Source organism: Gossypium raimondii, chromosome 12 (assembly GCF_025698545.1).
Source record: "Gossypium raimondii isolate GPD5lz chromosome 12, ASM2569854v1, whole genome shotgun sequence".
Classification (NCBI taxonomy): domain Eukaryota; kingdom Viridiplantae; phylum Streptophyta; class Magnoliopsida; order Malvales; family Malvaceae; genus Gossypium; species Gossypium raimondii.
Genome location: NC_068576.1, coordinates 49,016,062 through 49,029,763, shown reverse-complemented (window position 1 = coordinate 49,029,763; position 13,702 = coordinate 49,016,062). Strand labels below are relative to the sequence as shown.

At 30.1% G+C, this 13,702-nt stretch overlaps 1 protein-coding gene across 2 annotated transcripts; it reads left to right on the top strand.

Moving 5' to 3' along the window:
* Positions 1-7,147: 7,147 nt before the first annotated feature.
* On the top strand, positions 7,148-11,992 carry LOC105764721 (nuclear transport factor 2). 2 transcript variants are annotated; one of them, XM_012583433.2, is made up of 9 exons: positions 7,148-7,316; positions 8,052-8,237; positions 8,625-8,922; positions 9,003-9,229; positions 9,317-9,491; positions 9,732-9,853; positions 9,970-10,029; positions 10,941-11,004; positions 11,390-11,992. In XM_012583433.2, exons 2-9 carry the CDS (start codon positions 8,052-8,054, stop codon positions 11,647-11,649), a joined length of 1,392 nt encoding a protein of 463 aa, XP_012438887.1. In that variant the 5' UTR covers positions 7,148-7,316; the 3' UTR covers positions 11,650-11,992. The 2 variants fall into 2 exon arrangements, with proteins under 2 accessions (XP_012438887.1, XP_012438886.1); XM_012583432.2 differs by having other exon boundaries at positions 9,967-10,029.
* Positions 11,993-13,702: the final 1,710 nt, after the last annotated feature.

Below are 13,702 nucleotides of genomic sequence, written 5' to 3'. Positions count from 1 at the left end.
TAGAAATGATCTAAAACGTGAGTGACCAAAATAGAAATGATCTAAAACATTTGTGACTAAACTGAAAATTTTCATAGTTGAATGATCAAAACAAAAACACACTAATAATTGGATAACTAGTTCTACAATTTACCCTTTTAAATAAGTTGCTTTTTGAATTGATGTGACTTAAATACAGTGATCCAAATTAAAACAAATAATAAATAATCTGAAAGTTACTAAATAAAATTATGCCGAATATTGAAATTTTTGTACCTTGGAAATTATATATGTATGAAACTAGCTTTTAATCAGTCATCAAATTAGGTATATAAGAAAAAGGGTAGCAAAACAATATCCAAGTAAATTTTTTATCAAGAACAATATTCTAAGACTTAGAATAGGACGGCTATTTAGCATAATTGTGGTAGGGTGCAATTAGATGGTTGGTTAAAAAGTCTAATTAAGCGCTAACATAGCGATTTTAATTGTAATTATTACAACTTGGGTTATCTGTTCGATATATAAATATATTTTATTTTAATTTTTTCCCCAAAAAGTAATGTTATATATCTATGTTGTAAATATGTATCAAATATGATATATACACAATCAAGGGAGTTAGGTGAGATGAAAAGGGTATCTTCTACCTTAACCAGTGGTCAAAGCTTCGATCTTTGATTTGGGTATGGAGCAGCTTTAAAACTCATGGTCAGCATCTACCACCTTAATAAGCCTACCAAATGCGGAGAATTAGTTATTGGATTCACTTTAGTAAATAAAAACGTTCAAATAGTCCAGTGACCAAATTGTAAATTTTTTTAGTTAAGTGACTAAAATGAAAATTTATCCGTAGTTTAATGACTAATGGTGTAATTTATCCATATAAATTTCTAAATCAATGCTTGTCATTAATGGTTGTTTACCCATTAGGATAATTAATTACTAATGATGTAGTTTACCCATTAATATTACATCAACTTGCTCTTTCTCTTTCAAAAGCACTTATGGGAAGATTCGGGAAGGTGCATTGAATTCAAAATAGCCAATTTGGGAGCTACCTTGGAAGTTTAAAGGCCCTCAAAGGATTTGCTACTTCATCTGGCTCGTCCTCAAGCAATGTTGCTTACGAATGTTGAAAGGGTAAGGTGAGGAGTTGGGAATAACAACACATGTGGTTTTTATGGCCAAGAGTATGAGGAGGTGTTGCATGTTCTTAGAGATTGCCCTGCAGCTAAGAGCATTTGGGACAAGCTAATTCCAAAAGAAACACTCTCTAGATTTTACACCGGATCCCTTCTTTACTAGATGACGAAAAACCTTCAGAATCATTAGATTCCTTCTTGGGGTGGGGTGGATTCGCCATGCATTTTTGGAATTATCTCTTGGCACATTTGGAAGAATCGCAAGTTGTTCACTTTTCAAGGTATTTCCTGGAGTTCTTATGAAGTCCTTAAAGTCTCTTATAGCTGGGTGAGACAATACACTTCAGCTTTGACATCATCAACTCATAAGATGCAAAGCTCTTTCGCTAGCTCGTCTATAGCTAGCAGTTGGGTGTGTTTGAGCATGGATGGTTCGGTTAGGATTGAAGAGGGCTTCACTGCTGCTGAAGGATTAGTGCGAGATCATAATGGTGGGTGGATCATTGGGTTCTGCAGATACTTAGGAAATTGCACGGTGACGAAAGTTGAGCTTTAGGGCATCTTGGATGGGTTGAAGCTTATTTTGGATAGGCGATTCAAAGAGGTTTAATTCAATCGAACAGTCTTGAGGTTGAAGGATTAGTGCGAGATCATAATGGTGGGTGGATCATTGGGTTCTGCAGATACTTAGTAAATTGCACGGTGATGAAAGTTGAGCTTTGGGGCATATTGGATGGGTTGAAGCTTATTTTGGATAGGCGATTCAAAGAGGTTTAATTCAATCGAACAGTCTTGAGGTTGTTAATGTCATTCAATATGGTTCTTTTGGAAACTCTAATTCTACTCTCGCAAGAAGGATTCATCAAATCCTGAAAATAGTAAAGCAATGAAAGATTCTACATATCTCCCAAGAAGATAACACAATCACATATAGTCTTGTCAAGATGGTTCGTAGCAGAAGATTAGGTTTAAGATTATTTGAGTATCCCCTTTTGAGGATCTAGTTTAATTTATTTGTATTCTTTATCTTTTCACCAAAAGAATGAATTTCTAATTTTTTAATAAAAATCTATAATCATCCATTTAAAAATAAAATAAACAATCAAGTTAAGAGAAATATATATATATATATAAACCTTGCTTAAGTGGCATAGTTGGATATTTGCCATTTGTTTTACATTACGTTACTATTTAACTAAAATTATCGACTTCACTCATGCGTTACATTGTCAATTGTTTATTTGTGTTAAAATTTAGGGTCAAAATGTCATTAAATGTATAGAGAAAAATGGGTATAAATTTGGAACATATAGTCAAAGAACTTAGAAAGTAGTTGAAAAAGGGTGGGACCTATAAATTTAATTCTTCAATGGAAACGTGTAGTAAATTAGGGTAAATTATTAAAATAACCACTTTTGTTTACTTTCGGTTATATTTTAGTTATTTATGTTTGAAATGTTACATTTTAGTCACTTATGTTATCATGTTGTAACATTTTAGTCATTGAGTCGTTAATTGACATTAACGGTGTAAAGGTAAGCTGACGTGGCATATTAAATCATTATTTCAAATAAAAATTTTAGGTTAAATTCTACAATTAATCCCTATATTTTTTTCATTTTGAGCAATTTATTTTTTTCTTTTATGTTCTTTTAACTTTTTTTCTCTTTTGCTTCTCCTTCTGTTTTCCTCCTTCTTCATTTCTTTTAACATAGTTTTTCTATACTTTCCATTTGTTAAAACTAATCCACAAGTTTGCCTCACTCGAAAAAATTAAATTGTTCAAAAAAATAAAAGTATAGGGACTAGTTTTAATAAATGGAAAACATAGAAAAACTATGTTAAAAGGAATGGAAAAAGGAGGAAGACAGAGGGAGAAGCAAAAGAGAATGAAAAATAAAGAAAAAAATTAAATTGTCCCAAACGAAAAAATGTGGGGACCGATTGTATAAATTAACCTAAAATTATTCTTTGAAATGATGATTTAACGTGCCACGTCAACTTACCATTATACCGTTAATGGCAATTAACGGCTTAATGACTAAAATGTTATAATGCGATAACATAAGTGACTAAAATGTAACCAGAGGTAACTAAAGGTGACTATTTTAGTAGTTTACCCATTAAATTAATTTGTATTGAAAACATTTAATTTTTCTCTGGTTAAAATAATGCAATTTTATAAAAATAAATAATAATGCAAACTTTTTTGGCAAATTATTTATCAATTAATTCCTTATTTTACGCTTTCTTAGGTCCAAAAATTTGTACATATCTATGATTTTTAATTACAACATTATGGTACCATCAATCAATTAATTGTATAGAAATGTAATATTATATGATTATAATTTTTAAATATAAATCATACAAATATTTTTGAGAGAAGAAAATTAATTTATTGACAAGATTAATCTTTGTTAATTGAGAAGCATAATATTATTATTAAAGGATCAATGTAAGTACTTTTAATTTAATTATGGTGAAAATGTTTTATTGAGTCGGTATCATGGGTAAACACGACATCAATCGAGTTATAAAATTATTAAAACATTTTCTCATATACAAAATAAATCAGTTTTATTTGAACCCAATTTAAAAACCATACATGGTAAACAATTAATTTTACCATTTTACGCAGAGTATCTAAGTATATTATAATCTATGTATAAAAACCGGGATTTTATTTGTTAGACTGTGAACGAATTCCAAGGACTTATACATGGTTGTCATAAACGTAAGGTTTTTCGAAAGAAAAATATGGAAACAATATTTTATGTTGAAATAATTGAAAATGTGTCTTGCGATCAAGTTCAATTGACAGTTCGATAGTCCGAATGTGACAACCTGATTTGGAAACCCCAACAGCTTGCCATCTCTTGTCTGCCTGATGGTTACGACTCGTTTCGCAGCTCACCACTCTTTCACAACTTGTCAGTTCGTCATTTCCATATTCGTCGATTAATTAATAGATAGAATCTTGGGGATGAGAATGCAAATAAAAAAAAATCCAACATTCTCAAATTATATAAAATTTATCAGACAACAAATTATTCCTTAAATATTAAACATACACGCATTAACTAATTTGTATTTTTTATAAACATACTTATTACAACTTCACACATTAAAAGTTATTATAATAATAAAATATTTTATTAAATAGACACGTAGGGGTAAAAACACTAATTTAAAAATATATAATCACCCATTTACAATAATGATTAAAATTTCTATATTTTTAATTCCAAGAACCTATGAATCCCCTAATCCTTGCCTTCCCTTTGGAAAGGGCTAAGTCTAGCCCACTTCTAAAGCCCATAAAATCGACTCTCGTCTTTTCTCCTTTACTTTAGATTCATTTTTAATTCACAAAATATTAGACAATTTCCTCAAGTTTTTTTGAAGGACATTTTCCTCCATAATAATTTATTTAATTTAATCTCCATCCCAAACTACGAATCATATAACTATAAATTAGATTATTGGGAAAAGAACATTTTATGTGTTGTTTGTCAAAAGCACTAGGTCATGGCATATTCAATTTATCAAGATTTGACATCAAAAAAATTCCTCATGAAGAGTATATATTTGGTGTATTGTGTTCAAACCCCATCGTAAACACTATGGATTTTATATAAAAGATAAAACCCTTAAATTAATATTCATTGCCTTTTAAAATAAGAGGCTTTTTAGTAATTTAATAATTAAGTTGGGACTCGATTATGAGTGACACCAACTCAATTAAAATATTTATATACGGTATAGATAATATTACCCGTTTGATCTTTATATATGATATAGATAATATTAATTATCATTTAAAACAAAAGGTATATTAATCTTTTTCCTAATTGAGTTAATTAAGGTAAATTAATAAATAATTTTACAATTTATTAATATAGTAAATCCTAGTTTATTTTCTTTAGCTTTATATAATGAATTTTTATTAAGATAGTATTCTTAAATAAAAATTATTTGATATATTGCTGGTAGAGTATTTTAGACTTTAAAAGTGGGTTAATGATTTGACAAATGTACTATACGGTGTAATAAAAATAAAAATTAAATATATAAATAAATGTGACATTTGTATCAAATAACTACCCTTCTTAAATAATACATCTTCAATTTTTTCACTTTTATTTATTAAATTATTTAAAAGAAACATTTTAAATCTTTTAATTTTAAAGTTATAGAAAAAATCTCCAAATTTTATTTAAAATTATAATTATTCATTAAGATTGTATTTAAAAGGGATGGTTTTAAAATTTTAATTATTTATAGATTTAAAAAACAAATTTAAGTAATTTTAAAAATTTTAAATTATAAATATTTTTGTAGTAATTAAAAATTAAAAGTTATCTTTAAAAGAAACATTTTGAATCTTTTAATTTTAAAGTTATAGAAAAATCTCCAAAATTTATTTAAAATTATAATTATTTATTGAGATTGTATTTAAAAGGGATGGTTTTAAAATTTTAGTTATTTATAATTTTTTTGAAAAAGTAATTTTAAAATTTTAAAACTATAAATGATTTTTGTTAGTAATTAAAAATAAAAAGTATAAATACAGTGTTAAAATTTTATTTTACAACATTGTTAATAGATAAACTTTTATTAATTGTTTTAAACATGTAATTAATGAAAATTTTAGTTTTATATTTAATTTTAAATTGGCCAGTGTACTAAAAAAAATCATAAACTGCTACACATTAAAGTTGTCTATGAGCCCGTCTAAAAAATGAGAGAATTTGGACAAAAAAAGGCCCGTTTAAATAATAGATCGGGCATCATATAAGATTTTTTTTGGCTCGGGCCTGACCTAACCCAATTTTGCAATAAACCCCCTTCATGTTTTGATGTTGTTTTTCCACTTTTTGTCATTATTTTGCTACCATTCTATTATTATATTACTACTATTTTGTTGTTAATATTTGGATATTGTTTAACACTTATTTTATTGTTAATTTTACTACTATTTTAGAGGCATTTGCTTGCTAAGTTGCACTTATCTTATTTTAATATTTTTAGTGTATGGTGTATTGTATTTTTTAATTTTTTATATAAAAATAAAATTAAAAAAATTAATACAGGCAAGCTAGGTCGGGCCGAAATATTAGCATTTAAGGGCTTTAAACCCTGTTTGTTGGCTTGATGATTAAGGTGTTCACCGCCCCTGATGTGGAATAAGTTTGAGTTGCGTAAATTGTGTTACTGTTAAGGTTTTGCCCTCCTCTTATAATTTATCAAAAATTTTTTAAGGTTTTTTCTTAATAGTCTTTTTAATATTTATCACATGCGATTTTAATATTTTAACATTTAAAATCTAAATTAATATTTTATATATTTAGACATTTAAATAAATAACATTTTTCTGTACATTGCACAAAATACAAAACTAATTTAAATAATATAAAATTAAATTACTTCATTTAATTTAAGATTAAATTATCTTGTTAATGCAAATAGTTAATACTTAATGCAAAATTTAAATTATTTAATTTATTTGAAGAGAAATTAGATTTTAAACAGAAATTAAATTATGTAAAAGTCTCACAGGATTGCATTTTAGTTTTTATTATTATTGAAAATATGGGTAAATTGACCCTTAGATGAGTGAGTAAAAGAATCCGCTCTGCTAAAAGTACACTGTTAAATTATTATTTTAATGTTTATATATAAGATATAATAATAAATTTAACCCTCAAACTTTATTCATTTATTCAATTTAACCCTTATTTTTTATTAGAAATAAATTAAAACATTTTGAAACTAATAAAGTTAGGGTAAAAAACCCTTAATAACAAATTTAAAAATAAATTAAACCCTTTTTAAATTTAAAATTATAAATAAAATTTATAAAATATTATTAAATTATACTAAAAGATAATAATGCTGATCCCATGTTTTATTCATAAGAACTAATTTAGAAAGACTAAAATGCAATCGGAGTTGAGAGATAATTTTACCTAAAGATATATAATACTTGGAGCCCTTGAGTATATACTATATAGTGCCAATACTAATAATATATTCTGTGTTTTTTCTTCGGCTTTGCAATTGTTCTTCACATTGATTCCTACTTCGTAGGCTTACTCTCCTTCGCTTTCGGTTTCTCTCTCTGCTTTCTTTCAAAGCTCTCGGATTTTCTCTCTTTCTCTCTCAAGCTCAAATCACCTCACGAATCAGGTACTTGTGATCATACTTTTCCCCTTCCTTTTATTCCGTTTGATCTCTGTGTTATCTTTATATTCCCTCTGTATTTGATTGATCTGCTAATCAACCGCTAGATCCTGACTTTCTCTTCAATCTGGTTCTTAAATCTGCTTCATCCTCTTTCGTTTCATCAAGGGTTTTCTGGGATTTACTTTTTTTAATTAGTCGTTTATTATTATTGTAATTATTATTATTTTTTAATCTATGTGTTAATTGGTTTTTAGATATATACTTTGAATTTTATGTTTAAAAGCATCTATTTTCTTGATGGGTTTGCTTGATTACTTGTTTTAGCTTTGGGTTTTTTAAATTGCTTGAAACTTGTTAGTATAGTATTTCATGGTTTAGCGCTTATATGAAGAACTTTAATTTCTAATTTATGGTTAAGAAGGTGGTTGTTGTTATTGTTGTTGTTGTTATTATTATTATTACTATTATTTTCATCTCTATGCTTTATGTTGGTTAAAGATGTCTAGGAGGTTAAAAATCTGGCATTTTTTTAGTGAGCTTTAGATGATTTTATGAACTGCAAACATCTTGTTGATGGTTTCTCTTATGTTTAGTGTCAGCTATAAATGTTAGTTATAGAAAGTATTTTTCTTTCTTAGGAAAGGTTGGGGCAATAATCTTTTTTTTTTCATTGTAATTGTGTGGTTGGTTGTCAGTATTTGAAGTTTTAGTGATTGGTTTTGTTGAAACTATGTGCAGATGGCCATGCAGGAAGGAAATCCTGCGGGTACTCCCAGTGCTCAAGTTGTTGGAAATGCTTTTGTGGAGCAGTATTACCATATTCTTCACCAATCGCCGAACCTCGTGCATAGATTTTATCAAGATTCAAGTTGTTTAAGTCGGCCAGATATGCATGGCAACATGACAACTGTGACAACCATGCAGGTAAGTCCACATTGGGAGTTGAGATAACTTCCAATATGAATAGGCACGGGTGTACTGTCATTGAGAATTTGAAATACATGCCTCTTTTCCTTTTTTTTTACCTTGGTAATTCCTGGGCTTAAGGTGAACGGCGAGTTCAAGAATAATTAAGGAAAAATATTTGTAATAATTGTTAAAGAATTCTGTTTTAGAAAGCATGGAGACCTTGGGAGGAGCTTTGTGCATCTATTAGATGCATGTCTTTAACTGTGGCAATGGATATTTTTGGAACTGTTTGTTTCTGGAGACTCGTATATTTAATGAACTTGTATGAACATTTTCTTTTTCTTGTAATATAACTTGAATGTGGTTTGGTTTATGAGCGCTGCTATATTTTCTTTTGGGCAGGCAATCAATGAGAAGGTACTATCGCTGAATTATGAGGACTATACAGCAGAGATAAAAACTGCAGATGCTCAAGACTCTTTTGAGAAAGGGGTCATTGTACTGGTAACTGGATGCTTAACCGGAAAAGACAATGTGAGAAGGAAATTCACACAAACCTTCTTTCTAGCTCCACAAGATAAAGGTTACTTTGTCTTAAATGATATTTTCAGATATGTTGAGGAGAAAGAGTTGCAAAACACCGTTCCAGATAATGGCATCAATGAACAGGCTTCAACATCTGCCTTGACACCAGAACCAGGTCTGACCTTATTCTCTCGTTTTATGTATTATGTTCGTACTTGCTTTATGCTCAAATCATGGAATCGCTTTTTCTTCCAGAGCCAACTCATGAAAATCTTGTGGAAGACCCATTAACTTACCCAGAAGATGAAGATGTTAATAATGGTGCTGAAGTTTTTGACCCTTCGGATAAGGAGGAAGGATCAGTGATTGAAGATGAAGTCGTTGAACCCCAAAACATTACAAGTCCTAATGAAACTGTTGTGGTTGTTGATTCACCTCCTGTGGTTTTAGAGGATGCTCCTAAGAAATCATATGCTTCAATTGTGAGTTAATATTGATGATTTTTTCTTTTTCATTCATGTTTTGCTGGTTCTTTTTACCTTTATTAAGCTTACTGAAATTCATATTAGGTCAAAGTAATGAAAACTAATACCGCATCTGCTCCGGTCTATGTTCCTATCAATAACGTGAGGGTGGCACCTAAAGAACCTCACTCCATTGTTTCTGCAAAACCTGCTCCAGCAACCGAGGTAGCATTGCCTAACAGTGACAATACACCTGAAAGTAGCAATGACAATGAGGAAGGTAATTGCCAACTTCATTTATGCACGCTTGCATAGTAAGAGAAGCACATTTTTCTTGTTGTTAATGGAATTAGATCAGTAACTTTTTTCAATTTCAATGAATCAAGATATCAATTAAGGATTTGCAGTACTTGATTGGCATGGTTTATGTTATATGATATGTGTTTTTCTCTTTGATGTCATGGTTAATGTTCTTTTTTAAAAAAAAATATAAATCTCATTTACTTTGTTCTTACAAAAGCTGAAGGACACTCCATATACGTACGGAATTTGCCTTACACTGCAACACCTGCGCAACTCGAGCTGGCATTCAAAAAATTTGGGCCCATTAAGCGCAACGGCATCCAAGTCAGAAGCAATAAGGTTGACTAAGATATTAATTTGGGCTTCTCAAGTTAACCTTACTAGTTGACATTTCAATTTCAAGTTCAAGTTCTCGGTTCTTACTCTTTTTGTGTATTTCTTTCCTTCTGCAGCAGGGATTCACGTTCGGGTTTGTTGAATTCGAAAATGCAAGTTCAGTGCAGAGTGCACTTGAGGTAAGATACTGTCATAAGTTACTCTATTCAATTTTTTTACTTGAAAACTTCAATAATTATTGTCTACCGAATACATGCCATCTGTCAGGCAAGTTTGGGTCATTTTTCTGGTAAAATTGTTGCAACTTACTCTAATGCTGAACAGAAATAGAAATGAATGTCTTGATGTTTACAATCATGCCAATGACCCCCTTCCCTGACCTAAAACAAAGCACTATTTCAAAGCAAAAAATAAGAAACAAGAAATAAAATCTAAAACCAGATCAAAGTCTACTGAGTGACAGTATTGTTAGAATACGTGAACTTGGGTTTTTGGGCACTCGAAATTTATCTGATTTCATGACTTTGCGTAGAACTTTCTTCGAAAAAACTCTACTGGTTGTGAAAGTAATTGAATCAACTGGTCTGAAAGAATAAATCCACCTTGATATGGTATCTTTCTATTCTTCTGCAACTTAAAGACGGTATATGGAATAATAGAAATAAAAGTGGGACCTTGTAATATTTTTCTGTATGTTTAGAGCTTATATTTTCCTTTTCAGTTTGTAACCAATTCACAGCATTGCTGAATTAAGTTGGGAAATCCAAAAGCTTGAGCCAACGAATTATTAACTGGTGTATTGTGGATGTTGAAAAAGTCTCACATCATTGCACTTTCCCGGCCTACAATTCTATGGTCCTAACTAACCTAAATCAAAGGTTTAAATTACAGTGTCATCCCATATTTTTGCTTCTTTCTCGACTACATCAGAGTTTTTTGTTGCAGAACTTAAATGTGATATTATCGAGTGACGTCAAATTTTTACGATAAGCTAATAAGGATTTGTAGAGTTGCTGGTGACTCTCAGTCAGCCTTCCTTCTGTGTTTCTGGTTATATCTTTGAATTTATGGATGTGTTTATGAACTCCAGGCTTCACCAATCACTATTGGGGATCGTCAAGCTGCTGTGGAAGAAAAGAGGACTAATACTCGAGGTAATTCAAAATTTAGAATTTTGATGCTGAAATTTTATCGGAAGTTCCATAATTTCTCTCATATTCATTTACTCAAATCAAACTTTTAGTTCTTCCAATAATAGTACTGAGCTTAGGAATGGTATGGTCTCAAATAGTTAACAATTCTGCAATTTTATCAATTTAGCTGGGCCATACATGGGGAGAAAGGGCTTGGTCTGTTGTAGTACGTTTAACCCTCGGACATATTTGTTTGGTGGGGGTTCAGGGGTATTGTTCCTCATATTGATCCTATCAAAATTTCTTGCAAATACTTGGTGCAGTCGTGGATATATGATATCCGCCTATTAGCTTTGGCTAGTAATATAGGCTAATAATAACTTTGAGAACCTGCTCCTTTTTGCAGTTGGTAGCAGTGGGAGTGGGACTGGGAGGGCAAGATATCCTTCAGGTAAAGCTGGGTTTCGAAGTGACAATTTCAGGGGTCGAGGGAACTTTGGCAGTGGCCGAGGAGGAGGCTATGGCAGGAATGAATTTAGAAACCAGGGGGAGTTTTCAGGACGACCAAAGGGTTTAGGTGGTTGGAATGGAGATAACTATCAGCGAGTTAATCAGAATGGAAGAGGTGGCCGTCAAGGTGGTGCAGGTGCCGCGGCGAAACCATGATTTGATTCTTCATAATTGACTGAGAAAGTGACCAGATGATTTTTTTTTTTGACAACATAAAACAAAGGAAATGGAAGGCACTAGAAGAATTGAAGTTCTTGATTTTCATAAATTCAACTATTTATGAGTAGACTACTGAGTTCCCGCCCCCCCCCCCCACCCGGCCCTAAACTCTCTTTTTCTTGTGTTATTTGTTCAAGTAATGTGTTTGAGGATTATATGATCACATTTTTGATATAATCGTCATGTCATTGTTATATAGTTTTAATCTGTTACTGACTGATTCCTTGAAAATTGGAGCTAATGACATTTATTGGATCGGACTGTTTATTTTTTGGTTCAATCGATTAAAAGCCGTCTACTTGAGCTTGCCTGCAAATGAAAACCAAAATAATGCTTTGCCTTAATATTACATTATTACATTTGGTGGTACAGTTTTTTCTTAATTTGATTTTTCTTTGAACTGGTATCCGAATTTGATATATATATTTATTTATTTTTGGCATGTAAATATATATTTTTTAATTTGGTATCTAAACTTGATACTTTTTCTTAATTTGATGTCTAAGATTTTGTTTTTCGATTTGATACTTAAATTTGTCAAATGTTATACAAATTACTTTCAAAATACTAATGGTTTTTGTTTTTCATGAGGATATAAAAATAGCTAATGTATGAATGACATGTTGCATATGACATGAAATTTAATGGTGTGAATGATACATTTATTTGGAGTTTCTTGTGTTTTGTTAAATGATATGTTCAAATTTTACTTTTCATTAAAGTTGAGATTACTTTTAACTTTTAATGGCAAGATTGATTCAATGGGGGTTGCATGATTAAAGCATGACTTAGCCTTCACAAAGCCTTCAATTTCATATAAATATCGTCAATATCATAGGAAATCTAAGTTCAAAAATTGTGCCTTGAGCTATCTTAATGAATAGATATTGAAGAAGAAAACAAGAGTTTTAAAACTCAAAATAAAGTAAAATCATTATGTTAGATTAAAATAATTAATTAAACTAAAAGTAATAGAAGATTTAAAATAAAAAATCCATGTCATTTGCCACATGTAAGTTGTATATTGGTTATTTTTACTACTTCATAAGAAAATAACATTATTAACATATTGAAGTAATTTACTATAACTTAAAAAAATAAACTTCAAATATCAAAGTGAATAAAAAGAGCTTAAGTACTAAATTAAATATATATATATATATTGGACCAAAATTTTAGATATGAAATTAAAGAAAGGTGTACCAAATTTTATATTAAGAATAATAATTTACTATAACTTCGGTTTTATGTACCACCTTGATTTTGCTATCATATATATATATATATATATATTTAATTATCAAACTGCAAAAACTTAAATAAAATGGTAAAATCATTAAGATGACTATTAAACAATGATATATACATATTTATCTATCTTAATATTGAATTTTTAATAGAGTTGAACCCCATGTGTTGGTATCAATACTTTTAATAAAAAGAACGGTTAGAAACAAGAAAGTATAGATACCTTTAAGGCAAGTATAAATACTTTTAGAGTAAGTATTGATACTTCAAGATCAAGTATTGACACTTTACCCTTCTAGAAATGCTTGTAGCTACCAACCTCCTAAAATATCAATACTTTTGGCCAAATATTTGACTGCGCCTTAATGTGCGTGCGCCGGGGCTAAGAATTAATACTATTATACTTAAATATCTAGCAGCTTTGTTGCAAGTGTGATAAGTCAGTTGTAATATTTATAGTGACACAACAGAACACTCAAGTATTCCAAGGATCGAACCCAAGAGAGTTCGAGGACAAAGTAATTCCTAGGCAATAAGTATACAACAAAGAGGTCTAGCTAACTACACACTAAGTCTTATATTACAACAAATTATGATCGAGGTTAATTACCCTAATCGGCTATTTAACACTAACAATGACTAAATTGCAAAATAAACAAACTTACACAATTGACAATTCAAGAGATACAAGTGGTCAGTTGACATCCATGTTGTTGATTAGTCTTTGGATTAGGGATCTAAA